General features: G+C 33.8%; 3 protein-coding genes across 4 annotated transcripts in view; all 3 read left to right on the plus strand.

Moving 5' to 3' along the window:
• Positions 1–8,212, plus strand: part of LOC144855250 (protein artemis-like) — a 61,749-nt gene extending 53,537 nt beyond the window's left edge. The window contains exon 13 of the mRNA XM_078713054.1: positions 7,278–8,212. Within this exon, the coding sequence (XP_078569180.1) occupies positions 7,278–8,212 (935 nt within the window). The remainder of the gene's footprint in view (positions 1–7,277) is intronic.
• LOC144856524 (inhibitor of growth protein 3-like) overlaps positions 1–16,367 on the plus strand; it is a 141,231-nt gene that overhangs the window by 88,354 nt on the left and 36,510 nt on the right. The gene's annotated exons all lie outside the window — the stretch shown is intronic.
• On the plus strand, positions 1,599–3,457 carry LOC144856531 (uncharacterized). Its single transcript, XM_078714547.1, has one exon. The coding sequence runs from the start codon at positions 1,643–1,645 to the stop codon at positions 2,600–2,602; it is 960 nt and encodes a 319-aa protein (XP_078570673.1). The 5' UTR covers positions 1,599–1,642; the 3' UTR covers positions 2,603–3,457.

A 16,367-nucleotide genomic window follows, 5' to 3' on the forward strand; every position in this document is an offset into this window, starting at 1 on the left:
AGAGGGCTCACTACTTGATATTTCGGCTCATGTTAAAATAATACAGAGGGTGTGCTATTTAATATTCCAGGATCATATTATTGAAGATCACCAATATATCAATTTTTCTGAAAATCAATAGCCATGTTTTGTACTTTTGTGCAAACTAACAAACAAAGCAAGAACTACATTTTTGCAAAGTAATAAAATGTACATATTGGGTAAGAATAATAACTAGAACTGCACTGATTTGTTATTGTTGATTAAACTTTAGGTCATGTGAACGAGTAAATCAGGAGAGGTGGAAGAAGCTCAGTAGAGAGTGGATCACCTGACGACAGGTATTCTGCCACTCAGAGTTGAATTTTATTTTTTTCCTTCATCTTATTTAATTTTTCTTAGATACTCTTACATATAGTTACAAAGCTCAATATTGTATGTAAACAAAAACAAATCTTAATAGCAATTTTGTCTTTTTATTTAGTTTCATGTTGCGAGGCGGCTATGAGAGATTTGTACTTCTTTTTACTTGTTTTTGAAGCAGTTTTCTTTAAGGAGATATGTTTCTCAACCTCTAAACTAAATTTCATTCTGTGAAAAAATAGTCTGGTCTCTTTTGTTCACCTTGCAGTTAAATACTGTATGTATTGTTTACAATATAGAATAAACAAATTTACTGGTAAAAACAAGACAAGACCAGAGTAATCAAATGATGACTACTTTTTTGTCAGGGTGCATATTCTTGTTGTGTTCCACAGTGAGCAGGCAGAATGCAGGACGCAAGTCTAGGCCTGTGTCACGCTGTCTAAAATTGTTCAACTCCCTGTCCAATTGTATTGCTGCCTTCTAAAATGGTTTTGGCCTCATTAATAGTGGGTGTGTTATAAAACAAATAATGAATGTCAGATATTTGTGCAATGGGACAAATAATTTCATGAGATGAAAGATGAAATATTTTAACTTGTAAATATGACTTATAATCTTTCATCTTATGAAATTATTTGCCCCATTGCACTCATAAACATTTATTATTTGTATAATAGCTCCGCTTCGTGAATAAAAATACTGAAATGAGAGCGTATCAGTTTGATCTCTGGTGCATATGCATACAATTAAGGGACTTAAGTGCTGTTCCGTCGTACTGTGTAGAGAGTGTCCAATCGGATTTGAATAATACAATGAAAGTCCCAGTGGTCTAATGGTTAGGACATCTGCATATATCAAGCAGAAGGTTCTGGGTTTCGAAACTCGATTGGAGTGACTTTTTCTCATTCTCACAGATTTTCTCATATTATCGTTTCAAATTAATTAATACACTTTCAGTATATCACCGGGCGGTTTAGAATTTGTTCTATGCCTGTGGTGTTTATAATATCTCCTTTTAATGATCTTTATAGAGTTCTGAAAACTATTGAATGACATTTTGTTCTTGCGTTTATCATACATGTTGTGGTGTTTTAATGAGAAACAACACAAAGTGTTTATTGTACAAAAAGGATTTTATTGTTTATATTTTTCTTTTATCATTTCCTTTTATATTTGCATACTTTACACATATTGGATGCCTGTTGGCAAAAAATACCATTTAGTTCTTGTTCTGCATAAAGAACTGACCAAATTACACGGACATAATTATTATTATTGATATTGTTAATAATACTTTATGTTGTTGGGAATTGTGAACATTGGAATAATCATGAGCTCTGTACTGTTGATCTTACTGTTTTTGTTGTGTGGTAATTTCCAGAAAACGGATAGTATTGTTATAGGAGGAGATGTACGCATTAAAGGTTCTTGTCCTGGTATTAATCATACTTTAACTGATTTTTGCTTTGATAATTATACACCACTTTCTGAACCAGTCGAAGTAATGGAATTTACAAGTTCAATTAAAACAGAACACTCTACCGTCATTATGAAAGGAATTATGTGTAGAGACTGCATTGAAATGATTACTGAAAATCTGATCATCTTAAAATGCATGTTAGCAACGAACAATGTATGTGTGTATGTAAACGAATTTGTACTCGGTGTTATGGACAAATATTTTGAAAAAAAGGGTTTTTATCCGTGTAATCGGAAGAAATTCAATAGTATCAACAATACTGATTCTGTATGTTGGAATCATTCCAGCATACAGAATGACATAACAGAAGGTGCAAACAAAGACATGACTGTGTCCCTTCTGATTGCTAGTCTTATAGCTTGTATTGTGTTTTTGACGATTGTAATTTGGTGTGTTTATAATCATTATAAACGAAAGATGGTAGAACTTGAAAAAGACATGCAGAATAGATCTCAACTTCAGCCAGGACTTTCAATATCAACAGTGAATCCTGTAAGAGATTATTCTTTGGAAGATTCTGATGATATGTATGCTGATGTGTATGATGGTTCTGATGACATCACCATGCCAGATGTTGTTGATCCACAGTCTCGCAAACCAATTAACTTCCCAATGATGCAAAATCCTTTGAACACAGAGAATCAAACATCTTTAGTTGTTGAAAGCAACGACACGCATCAGATCACTGGTTCCTCCAACCAGATTGAAATCAGTGAAGATGGCTATTGTAAGCCAAATGTAACAGATCTGGTAAAAAGATATTCCACAGATTATTAAGTTTAATAAAATATGATAACTTTAATTATCTAATCTAATATGTTATATAATTAGAAAATGGAATTAGACAATATTGGTAGAATAAAAAACGACAGATAGAGAAGATACAATATGAAGTGTGAAGGGATGGAATTGAGATACACTGTCGAGGAAATTTAGTTATAAGATGTTTATAAAAATATAATATGATATATTCTTCTATTAACAGTTAATGTGGTTGAAAATTAGATAAAATTATGTTAGTAAATTTTGTTTGTTGCAAATATAAATTTATCATCTAACGATCAATGTATGTTCATAAAAAAGGTTAAAAAAGGACCAACATGAAATAGGTGCTCAGGGTGCTTGATTGTTCAAAATTATACTAGTATTGCATGCAATTTGTAGTATAGCGTATTATGCTGACCATTAGTGGATGTATAATAGTTCCACCCATACAGGACAGACCATCTAGTACATATTTGTCATGAAACACATTGATGATATCAATATTTATTAATATTGTAGAATTACTGTTTTATACTTTTATAGTAATGTAATAGATATAGTAAATAGTGTAATGTGAGATCCAATATTTATTTACTGCATCAGGATTTTTAAACTGAAAAAGAAATTACTGCACTATATTTTCAAGCTGTTTTAAGCCCACTAAATAGGCTAATTTCTAATTTTTAAATGCACATCCACATAGTATTATTGACCACTGATTGTTTTAACATTTTTTCACCTGATCTGACATTTACTGAAAGACTTGATAGCAATATTTATAAACCTAATTTAATAGTCCCATAATAATTGTAAATGTTCAATTCAATCTGGTGAAAATAAATTATTTATACTTGTTTATAATTATATTCTGACTGTTTTTATACTTTTATTGTTTTTATAGCTTTTTGCTTCTTTTATTTAGTATCTCCATTGAGATTCAGCCACTGATACCCACAGCAATGTCATTTTAACCATTGTTTTGAAAAAATTAATGTTTCTGGTATTTCGATATAATATTTAACTCATGGTTATTTGTTTGCAGAAAATTGTTGAATGTATATATAGATATACGTGATGAACTTTAAAGCATGTTTTCTTTAATTATGTGTACTACTACTACTACTACTACTGTAAATCAAGTGTTACAGTACATAAAATTACTATATAAATGGATACAGCAAAAAGCAAATTTTGTACAAAATGCATCAATGACATCATTGAGGACCATTATTGTCGTTTGCGTGTGTACAACTGTAAACATACTAGGTTCTGGTGTTTTACTAAGAACAATTCACTTGTCACATCATCACCATTATTTTTCCTTTCATCATTTCCTTTTGTGGGAGGTGCTTAAACCATAGAGGTAAAATTCATTCATGCTTACGCATACTTTGATAGCTATTGGTAAAAATACTTTTTCGTTCTACAATCCACTCATCATTCAGTGTTGTGTTGTTATAATAAATATGAGCTCTGAAATGGTTATCTTGCTGTTTTTTCTTTTGAATTTGTAAATTTCAGAACAATATAGTATACAAGGAAGTACGGTATGCATAGAATGCCCTCATCATGTTGAACATTTTTGTTTTGACAATAAAAATAAACTGTTGTTTTTTGATATAGAACCATGTTTAAAACATCACATTATTCATTATTTATAAAGCGCCTTTCCAGAAGATCAAAGCGCTGTACAGAGAAAATTATCAGAAACCACATCCAAAAAAATTAAATAACAATATGCATGGCTGCAGTCGCGTGCGGAAATGTTAGTTAGTGTTTACCGACTGTCCAACCGACCGCTATAGTGAGCTGTAGAGTAAAAATGCTAGTTAGGGAACAGATACGTTTTTAGTTGTTTCTTAAAAAGACGAGAACTAGGATCCTGTCGGATATCCAAAGGGATGATGTTCAATCTGAATGAATGGTATTATGTTATGTTAACTTCAGCCAGGTTTTTTTTATATCAACTGTAAACATGAATCCTGAAAGAGATGATGTAGAAAGTTCTAATGATGACATCACCATGCTAGATGTTAACCCACTGTCTCGCAAACCGACAAACATCCCAATGGTGGAAAATCCATTGAACAGAGGGAATTGACATGCATCATTTGATAGTGATGGTTACATCAATATGGTAAAATAAATATTTAGCGTAATGATTATGTTACAATAGAGGAAAATAAAATTATCATCCTGTTGGTGCAGTACCCGCTGCTTTTGCATTTGAATCTAACCCTATCCTTCAGCGCAAACTTGGTGGTCTAGAAGTATGAATGCCAGGCTAGTGATCTGGAGGTTGTGGGTTCAATTTTTTTTTTTTTATGTATTGCCAACGATAACAATAAGCGAATTCATTCACTATCCTTCTTAAAGGTGGCAGTCCCATCCACAAGACAAACATATACACAAGATGCTCTACATAAACAAAGTCTATTACAAGTCTTTGGGAGTGGAGTAATTTATCATTTGTCATTAGAAAAAAATCCTAACTTATGACATGTCCCTTCAAAGCAAAATAACGGTCATTTGATTGACAGCCAGACCTTTAGTCAACTCCACTGCAGTAAGGTTTGAATTGACCGCCAGAGCCTGCATTTTGGGTAATGCTAACGATTTCCATCGACAACCAACGGTTATTTAGGAGCAACAATTTAGCAGAAATGCAGTCAATATGAAAATCTTATTTTAAATATGGCGCTATGCAAAAGAAACAGACAATCTATAAAAGAAAAGAGCCACTATAATTTTCAAAATAGGATGGATTGTGGAAGTTATAAATAAAACATTGAATTACTAGGTCTACTGTTTTGTTTTTAGAAGCTAAACCACAATTCATGTGTTTCCTGGAAGCCAATCCTGGTTGTTTATTCCACAAAACAGGATTTTATTGCCATTATTGTCTTTTAATGTTTCCTTTTATCTTAATATTGCCTAAAATACAATTCTATATTTGTTCTGTTCTATATTATATGTTGTCATCATACACACATGATTATTATTGTATCGCCAAGAATATTTTGTGCTGTTTATATTGACTTCTGACCCACTCTGGAGCTCAGTAACCTCTATGTGGTTATTTTAGTACAGTTTAAAGTGGCAATTTCCAAAAAGCATTTTTCAAATTTCTTGGCAGCACTACAGAAACAGGACAACTTTTCAGTAACCAGTCAATTGCAGCCTGGAAATAATGGTTAAAACGTAGAACGTCATTTAACCAGTTATTACTGTGCAAAGCAAAATCTTTGTAATAAATTGTCTTCATCATAGACAAATTTTGCGTTTAAAAATCCAGATGAAAGGATTTATGTGTGACAACTGCAGTGAAATTATTGATTTCATTGTGAAATGTAACGCCACATGTTTGCAGACTGATTTGAATGATTTCATAGGAAGCGTAAAGGACAAATATTTGAATGAAAATGGATTTAAATCGTATTCCTGTGATGCAGAATTTGAAAATCAAACTAAAAACTTAATAATATTGCTTCTTACTGTAGCTCTTGTAGTTTGCGTTGTCTTTTTTACAATTGCAATTTGTAGAATGGATAAACGTGGTCGACGAATGATGGTAGAGCTTAATAAAGACATGCAGCATAGATCTCGACTTCAACCAGGTTTGTCAATATTAACAGTAAACATGGATTGTAAAAAAGATGACGTTTCAAATGAGGAAAATTTTGATGACATCACCATGCCAGATGTTAACCCACTGTCTCGCAAACCGACGAACTTCCCAATGGTGGAAAATCCATTGAACAGAGGGAATCGACGTGCATCATTTGATAGTGATGGTTACACCAATCCTGTTAAAGTAAATGAAATACATCTGTACACTGGCTTAAAAAAACACGTTAGTACATCAAGTAGTGAAGATGATGAGGGCTATTTGCTGCTCAATCAACATTTCACATTAAAAGAAACAGTAAACGACTATCTAAATCTAAATCCAATAAGAGAGAGTGAAGCTTAGTGAAGTTAAACCCAGACAATTACTCTCGTAAGTAGACCTCCCAAAGCTTTTTTGCATTTCTCTATGACCAAAAAGATCTGGAAAACTGATTAAAATTTAACAATCAACATTAAACCATTTTTTCCTATATTTTGCCACGTTTTTAACCGGAAACTGGTTATTAAATTATGACTCATTGTTCTATTTACTTAATGGTAAGATGCCAAGGTTAAAATGATGTGTGTTACTATTAAACATAATTAAATGTGGTTTTATATAATATGCTAAATTGTCAGTATGTTTTAAAATAGTGGAGTGTTTTGGAGTAGATTTTAGGTAACCAAAATTAGGTAGCATAGGGTCGCACTCCACCCTTTTGACAGAAAAAAGGAAGCATGTTGACCATGTTGCACACAAAAATAGCATCCATTGGGCTCTCGAGGGAGTTGGGGAAAGAGCCCAGCGAAGCTTTCCCTAACAAATATAATTATTTTATATATTATTATAAAAGTCTATTATTAGCAGAATGCTTTGATCCAAACCTTCTTTCCAAAACTTATTTCAATTTTTTTTTTGCTTGGGACTGTGCCTTTTTTCACAGCCAATATTGATTTATCTTGTTTTTTTTTTCAATTGTTTGTTAATAATGTTAAAATAAAAATATGAAAAATTAAATTTTTCTGAATTTTTGGAAGAATATTAAATTTGATATTGAATTGAAATTTGTTTTTGCAGATAAAGATGCCTCTCTTGAATACGACACTTTATTTGGAGATCAAAAAAGAAAAAAGAGAAAATCAGGTATGAAAAATAATGAGGTAACTAGGGCAGATACCAGTGTCGATGCTAACCAATGTGACCATGACAGCATAGATGGCGCTATATCAGAAACTGGCTCAGATAAAGTCATAAAGTATGGATGGCAACATTTTAATAATAGTTTAGATGTTTTGAACGCAGAGATGGAGAATGAAAAGTATGATTCGGATTTAGAGGCAGATATGGGAGGTGATAAAGATATTGCTTGTAGATATGACGAGCAGGTACAATATAATATTGGTATAAAAAGTGACAACAAAACTCAGCAAAGAAAAGAACCTGACTTCACTAACAAGGTTTCAGATTGGCTACAATATTTGCCATCAACTAATGAAAATAAAACCGCCAATCTTGAAAATAAATCTGATTTGTTTAAAAATATCATGGATAACACCACTGTGATTTCTGAAGGTAAAGAAATCCTTATTAAACATGAAATCCTCCCAAAAAAATTAACAATGACATTGGGGAGTGGAGATACTGATATCCAGGGTGAGAGTGAAAAAACTGAGGAATATTCTGTACCAGATAATCTTATAAAACCAAATTCAGCTGATAATAAACATGAAAATCTACCTGAAGTACAAGATAATACAACTCTTACCTGTACCAAAAGGCATGTGTCTCATCTCCCTCATGTTTTATCACCAAAAGTTTCTGAAGATGTAATTATTTCGGACGATGATTCAACTTATGTGTCTGGTGGTCGACTGTCGCAGGGAAACTCTGATATTCCAGGAACACCAGACTCAAAACAGATGATATTCTCCAATAGCAGCTCAAGTCAAAGTAATAAGTTAGGTGCGTCCAAAGTGTATAAGATGATTAATAGAAGAAATATTAATTTTTAAAATCTGATAACATTTTATGTAAAAAATTATTAAAAAAGAAAAATGAATTTCAAATGTTTAAAATTAGGCCTTACATATGAGAACCTTGTTGAGTTGTCACTCATTTTATACTCCATTTATTCAAAAAATTAATTTAATAATTATATACAGTTATAATTGGTTATGTCTATTCAGGGACACCCCTATAAGGGGACACTTTACCATAAAATAAACAAGGAGCAATATGTTTTAACCACTAATTTTCAGGGGAACTCTAATAGGGGACAATGTCCTGGGTCTTGGAAGGTGTCATCTTATATGATTAAACTAAGTGTCCTTAGATATTCATTTAATTTTTGAAATTTTGCATGATATTTTTAAACGGGCATCGCACATGATTTACACATTCTTACACACTTCATTGACATTTCTATTGTATTGAAAGAAGGTAATTAAAAAAAAGACATTCCAATACACCATAAAACTATGATATTTAACGAAAACATTAAATCAACAGTAGTGCAATAATAAGAATCCCCTTCATCAAAATATGTGTGCTTTTGTGTCTTGTTCTCATAATTTACAATGTAATTATTAACAATTGAATGGCATAACATGGTGAGAATATTGATAGCCGTTAATAAAGTTATTTGCAATTAAGTTCATGAATGTTCAGTGATGTCATATAAATTTGGGACAAGCCATTAAGAATATTTGCAATTTCGTTAATGAAATGTTCATTAATGTTATTTATATAATTCCATGACAATATTGAAATAATTAGTTAATTTTAATTAAGTTCATGAATGTTCAGTAAAAAATAAATAAAATATAATGAAATTTATATTATTAAAATGGTGACAGAAATATTGATTATTTGCCATTAATTTATTTGCAATTAGGTTCATGAATATTAAGTAATGTCATTTATATAATTTGTGACAATATTGATAGCCATTAAGTTATTTGGAATTAGGTTCATGAATATTCAGTAATGTCATTTATATAATGTGTGACAATATTGATAGCCATTAAGTTATTTGGAATTAGGTTCATGAATATTCAGTAATGTCATTTATATAATGTGTGACAATATTGATAGCTATTAAGTTATTTTCAATTAGGTTTATGAATATTCAGTAATGTCATTATAATAAAATGTATATAATGTTAAAGATGTATTGTCCCCAAAAAACATGAAAAATGAAGATTAATAAAATCAGACTTTGAATATGTTATTTTGTAGTTTTATTAAAGTTAATCACTTCCATAGAAAACAAATGAAAAAAAGTAATGTTTTTACCTATAAATTGATAAAATAAATGGTTAAATTCAACCAAAACCCACTGGCTGCCAGCCAATTTGGCCATTTTTTGCTTTAAATTACAGTTTTTTCAGGTAAAATGTAAATACATTTTTTTTTGATCCAATTTTTGGTCAAAATGGTTAATTATTATGTTACATTAAAATGGCATATTCATATTATAAAATTATTCTTTGTAAAGAATTATTTTTTCAGGGGGACAATACATCTTTAAATGTAATGTAATATAAATTTACAATTTTTAATTTGTTCATGAATATTCAGTAATGTCATAATAAAATGTATATAAGGTTTGTACATATTAAGTAATGTAAAATGCATGTAATTATTAACAATTGAATGTCATATTAAAATATTGGTGACAATTCCAATTCATGAATGTTCAGTAATGTAATTTTATATAATGTTGACAATAAGTTATTAGCAATTAAGTTTATGAATATTCAGTATGTCATAATAATTTAAAAAGTTACAATATTGATTGTGAAAAAGTTATTTTGCAATTGGTTCATAAATGTTTAGTAATAATTATTTTAAATATGAATTTTTCTATTTTCTTATGGAATTTGTATTGGCGTATTTAATGAATTAGATATAAAATTAAAAATTGCAATTCATTTATATAATTCCATTACAATATTGATACTAATAAGTTATTTGCAATTAGGTTCATGAATATTAAGTAATGTCATAATAAAATGTATAATGTTCATGAATATTCAATAATAAATAATAATAAAAAGTATATAGTTTTTGAATGAACTCTTACCTATTTGATCTGTGTATAACAGTTGGCCAAATACTTGAACAAAACATTTAATACAAAGTTACCTAAGACTTTAAATTTGTCTATTTTATTGTCCGTTTTTGGCGCAAGTGAGCTGAGATACCTGATGTTGGACGTGAGCTACTCAAACTGGCCGTCAGATACCTGATGTTGGACGTGAGCTACTCAAACTGGCCGTCTGATACCTGATGTTGGACGTGAGCTACTCAAACTGGCCGTCAGATACCTGATGTTGGACGTGAGCTACTCAAACTGGCCGTCTGATACCTGATGTTGGACGTGAGCTACTCAAACTGGCCGTCGGATACCTGATGTTGGACGTGAGCTACTCAAACTGGCCATCAGATACCTGATGTTGGACGTGAGCTACTCATTCTGGTTGTCTGATATCTGATGTTGGACGTGAGCTACTCAAACTGGCCGTCAGATACCTGATGTTGGACGTGAGCTACTCAAACTGGCCGTCAGATACCTGATGTTGGACGTGAGCTACTCAAACTGGCCGTCAGATACCTGATGTTGGACGTGAGCTACTCATTCTGGTTGTCTGATATCTGATGTTGGACGTGAGCTACTCAAACTGGCCGTCTGATACCTGATGTTGGACTTGAGCTACTCAAACTGGCCGTCAGATACCTGATGTTAGACGTGAGCTACTCAAACTGGCCGTCTGATACCTGATGTTAGACGTGAGCTACTCAAACTGGCCGTCTGATACCTGATGTTGGACGTGAGCTACTCAAACTGGCCGTCAGATACCTGATGTTAGACGTGAGCTACTCAAACTGGCCGTCAGATACCTGATGTTGGACGTGAGCTACTCAAACTGGTCGTCTGATATCTGATGTTGGACGTCAGCTACTCAAACTGGCCGTCAGATACCTGATGTTAGACGTGAGCTACTCAAACTGGTTGTCTGATATCTGATGTTGGACGTGAGCTACTCAAACTGGCCGTCTGATACCTGATGTTGGACGTGAGCTACTCAAACTGGCCGTCAGATACCTGATGTTGGACGTGAGCTACTCAAACTGGCCGTCAGATACCTGATGTTAGACGTGAGCTACTCAAACTGGTTGCCTGATACCTGATGTTGGACGTGAGCTACTCAAACTGGCCGTCAGATACCTGATGTTAGACGTGAGCTACTCAAACTGGTTGTCTGATATCTGATTTTGGACGTGAGCTACTCAAACTGGCCGTCAGATACCTGATGTTAGACGTGAGCTACTCAAACTGGTTGTCTGATATCTGATGTTGGACGTGAGCTACTCAAACTGGCCGTCAGATACCTGATGTTAGACGTGAGCAACTCAAACTGGTTGTCTGATATCTGATGTTGGACGTGAGCTACTCAAACTGGCCGTCTGATACCTGATGTTAGACGTGAGCTACTCAAACTGGTTGTCTGATACCTGATGTTGGACGTGAGCTACTCAAACTGGCCGTCAGATACCTGATGTTGGACGTGAGCTACTCAAACTGGTTGTCTGATATCTGATGTTGGACGTGAGCTACTCAAACTGGCCGTCAGATACCTGATGTTGGACGTGAGCTACTTAAACTGGTTGTCTGATACCTGATGTTGGACGTGAGCTACTCAAACTGGTTGTCTGATATCTGATGTTGGACGTGAGCTACTCAAACTGGCCGTCAGATACCTGATGTTAGACGTGAGCTACTCAAACTGGTTGTCTGATAATTATTTAGTGTAGGTATTCATTGATATTGTTCAGTCCTGGTTTTGTGATTGCCCCACCTGTAAAGATCTGTGTTATACTGTATGTAGTAACAATTGTATAAATCATTTTCTAGATTCTACCGATGTTGATGACTGCATTAACGTCTTTGGGTAAGATGAAGGAATGGATGTGTAGCTCAGAAATGTTTGCGTTGCCTCCTACTAAAGAGTACCAAAGAAGCAAGCTAGATTTATGATATTGAAGAATGTGTGGATCATTTGAAGAAGATGAACACCGAAATAATTATTTAGTGTAGGTAGTCATTGATATTGTTCACTCCTGTTTTTGTAATTGCCCTACGTGAAATGAATAAAACAAGAATTCATGTACGTAGTAATAATTGTTTAATCATTTTTCAGATTCTACCGATGTTGATGACTGCATTAACGTCTTTGGGTAAGATGAAGGACTGGATGTGTAGCTCAGAAATGTTTGCGTTGTCTCCTACTAAAGAGTACCAAAGAAGCAAGCTAGATTTATGATATTGAAGAATGTGTGGATCATTTGAAGAAGATGAACACCGAAATAATTATTTAGTGTAGGTAGTCATTGATATTGTTCACTCCTGTTTTTGTAATTGCCCTACGTGAAATGAATAAAACAAGAATTCCTGTACGTAGTAATAATTATTTAATCATTTTTCAGATTCTACCGATGTTGATGACTCCATTAACGTCTTTGGGTAATGTGAAGGAATGGATGTGTAGCTCAGAAATTTGTGTGTAAGGAGTACCAAAGAAGCAAGCCAGATTAAAGATATTGAAGGATTTGTGGATCATGTGAAGAAGATGAAAACCGAAATAATTATTTAGTGTAGGTACTCATTGATTATTCAGTCCTGTTTTTGTAATTGCCCCACATGAAGTGAATAAAACAAGAATTCCAACATGGAAGCAGTAACCTGTAAAGATCTGTTATACAGTCTCTTAACAGTATATAGTAATAATTCATTTTTTAAATCATTTTCTAGATTCTACCGATGTTAACACCACCACCAATACGTTGGTAATGTGAAGGAATGGACGTGTAGCTCAGAAATGTGTGCATTGGCTCCTACTAAAGAGTACAAAGAAGCAAGCCAGATTTACCTTTGAACAGTAAACCAACATCATTAGCAATGACTGTTGGCGCTATATAAGTCGAGCGACTGATTGCGTTGGCCCAGATTTATGATATTGAAGAATTTGAGGAACATGTGAAGAAGCTGAAAACCCAAGATGGAATGTAATCAACAGAACCTGAAAGTCATCTGCTCAATTTTCCAGTTATGAACTTAATATCTGACCTACAAAAACTGTATAGTATTATTGAGAATCTACAGCGTTTTTGGCTTGGAAATAAATTGTATAGTTTACATTTACTGTATGTATTTAGTGGCAATTATATTTCTATTAATTTTTATTTTTTTATATACCATTACTAAATTACATGGCGATAATGGAGAAGTTTAGCATGTTTTCAAATGTAGTTGTGAATCTGATTTTATGATATTCTACGTTTAGTTTGTATACCGTTTCGTAAATGGTACTCAAAAGATAGGTTGTCGGCTGCTGATGGTTACCTGTCCGTCGTGTCGGCTGCTGATGGTTACCCGGTGCGGTGTCGGCTGCTGATGGTTACTCGGCGCAGTTTCCGTCGTGTCAGCTGCTGATGGTCACCCGTCCGAGTCTCCGTCGTGTCGGCTGCTGATGGTCACCCGTCCGAGTCTCCGTCGTGTCGGCTGCTGATGGTCACCCGTCCGAGTCTCCGTCGTGTCGGCTGCTGATGGTCACCCGTCCGAGTCTCCGTCGTGTCGGCTGCTGATGGTCACCCGTCCGAGTCTCCGTCGTGTCGGCTGCTGATGGTCACCCGTCCGAGTCTCCGTCGTGTCGGCTGCTGATGGTCACCCGTCCGAGTCTCCGTCGTGTCGGCTGCTGATGGTCACCCGTCCGAGTCTCCGTCGTGTCGGCTGCTGATGGTCACCCGTCCGAGTCTCCGTCGTGTCGGCTGCTGATGGTCACCCGTCCGAGTCTCCGTCGTGTCGGCTGCTGATGGTCACCCGTCCGAGTCTCCGTCGTGTCGGCTGCTGATGGTCACCCGTCCGAGTCTCCGTCGTGTCGGCTGCTGATGGTCACCCGTCCGAGTCTCCGTCGTGTCGGCTGCTGATGGTCACCCGTCCGAGTCTCCGTCGTGTCGGCTGCTGATGGTCACCCGTCCGAGTCTCCGTCGTGTCGGCTGCTGATGGTCACCCGTCCGAGTCTCCGTCGTGTCGGCTGCTGATGGTCACCCGTCCGAGTCTCCGTCGTGTCGGCTGCTGATGGTCACCCGTCCGAGTCTCCGTCGTGTCGGCTGCTGATAATTTTGGGTTGTACCTATAGTAAATAATTTTGGGTTGTACCTATAGTACATAATTTTGGGTTGTACTTAAAGTAAATAATTTTGGGTAGTACTTAAAGTAAATAATTTTGGTTAGTACTTAAAGTAAATAATTTTGGTTAGTACTTAAAGTAAATAATTTTGGTTAGTACTTAAAGTAAATAATTTTGGTTAGTACTTAAAGTAAATAATTTTGGTTAGTACTTAAAGTAAAACATTTTGGTTAGTACTTAAAGTAAAACATTTTGGTTAGTACTTAAAGTAAAACATTTTGGTTAGTACTTAAAGTAAAACATTTTGGTTAGTACTTAAAGGAAAACATTTTGGTTAGTACTTAAAGGAAAACATTTTGGTTAGTACTTAAAGGAAAACATTTTGGTTAGTACTTAAAGGAAAACATTTTGGTTAGTACTTAAAGGAAAACATTTTGGTTAGTACTTAAAGGAAAACATTTTGGTTAGTACTTAAAGGAAAACATTTTGGTTAGTACTTAAAGGAAAACATTTTGGTTAGTACTTAAAGGAAAACATTTTGGTTAGTACTTAAAGGAAAACATTTTGGTTAGTACTTAAAGGAAAACATTTTGGTTAGTACTTAAAGGAAAACATTTTGGTTAGTACTTAAAGGAAAACATTTTGGTTAGTACTTAAAGGAAAACATTTTGGTTAGTACTTAAAGGAAAACATTTTGGTTAGTACTTTAAGGAAAAGAATTTTGGTTAGTACTTTAAGGAAAATAATTTTGGTTAGTTATACTTATAGAAAATAATTTTGGTTAGTACTTTAAGGAAAATAATTTTGGTTAGTTATACTTATAGAAAATAATTTTGGTTAGTTATACTTATAGTAAATAATTTTGGTTGGTTATACTTATAGTAAATAATTTTCGTTATACTTATAGTAAAAAATTTTCGTTATACTTATAGTAAAAAATTTTCGTTATACTTATAGTAAAAAATTTTCGTTATACTTATAGTAAAAAATTTTCGTTATACTTATAGTAAAAAATTTTCGTTATACTTATAGTAAAAAATTTTCGTTATACTTATAGTAAAAAATTTTCGTTATACTTATAGTAAAAAATTTTCGTTATACTTATAGTAAAAAATTTTCGTTATACTTATAGTAAAAAATGTTCGTTATACTTATAGTAAAAAATGTTCGTTATACTTATAGTAAAAAATTTTCGTTATACTTATAGTAAAAAATTTTCGTTATACTTATAGTAAAAAATTTTGTTTGAAAGAGGCTGATCATGAAGATATTAACTTAAATACAGAGAGTTGACGAAATCTAAATGATGTGGTAAAACTATATCCCTATATATGTCCGAGACACAAGAAAACGATATCTGCACACATGGAAAGTACACATGCTTTTATCAAATATTTCTTCGCTCATGACCACCTGAACTACGACCGGTTACTTCCGCCGCTGTATCAATTTCAACAGATTACTGAAACAAATTACAGATATTGGAGTTTATGAGAGGACATGTATGTGTGGGACTTGCTGGATTTACATCAATTGATCAGGGTCAGTGAGCGTGGTATCATTGGAATAACACAAATTAATGATTTCATCAGAGCTGGCAAATCTAGTTGATGAGTTTGAAAGCCAACATTTAAAGAGAGATGATATCCCGATTAATGAAGAATGCTGCAATTCGCAGGAAGAAGTTTATGAGAATTTTTAATTGCCTAAGTCACACAGCTGACTTAGGCAGAAACACAAAAAACGATCTGAGCATGTGCAAATGTATATAAAAGGACTCAGATAATGTACAGAGGGCAGTATAATGATATAAGCAGTGAGTTAGGCAGATCATAAGTCAGCTCTCCTTAATTGCCTAAGTCACACAGCTGACTTAGGCAGAAGCATAAAAAATATAGTATATTGATAAAAGCAGTGAGTTAGGCAGATCATAAGTCATCTCTCCTTAATTGCCTAAGTCACACAGCTGACTTAG

This window comes from Antedon bifida, chromosome 11 (genome assembly GCF_963402885.1).
Source record: "Antedon bifida chromosome 11, ecAntBifi1.1, whole genome shotgun sequence".
Lineage (NCBI taxonomy): Eukaryota > Metazoa > Echinodermata > Crinoidea > Comatulida > Antedonidae > Antedon > Antedon bifida.

Excerpts from the sequence above, each read along its gene's own strand:
- LOC144856531 (XM_078714547.1), top strand. The coding sequence starts at position 1,643 with ATGTTGTTGGGAATTGTGAACATTGGAATAATCATGAGCTCTGTACTG.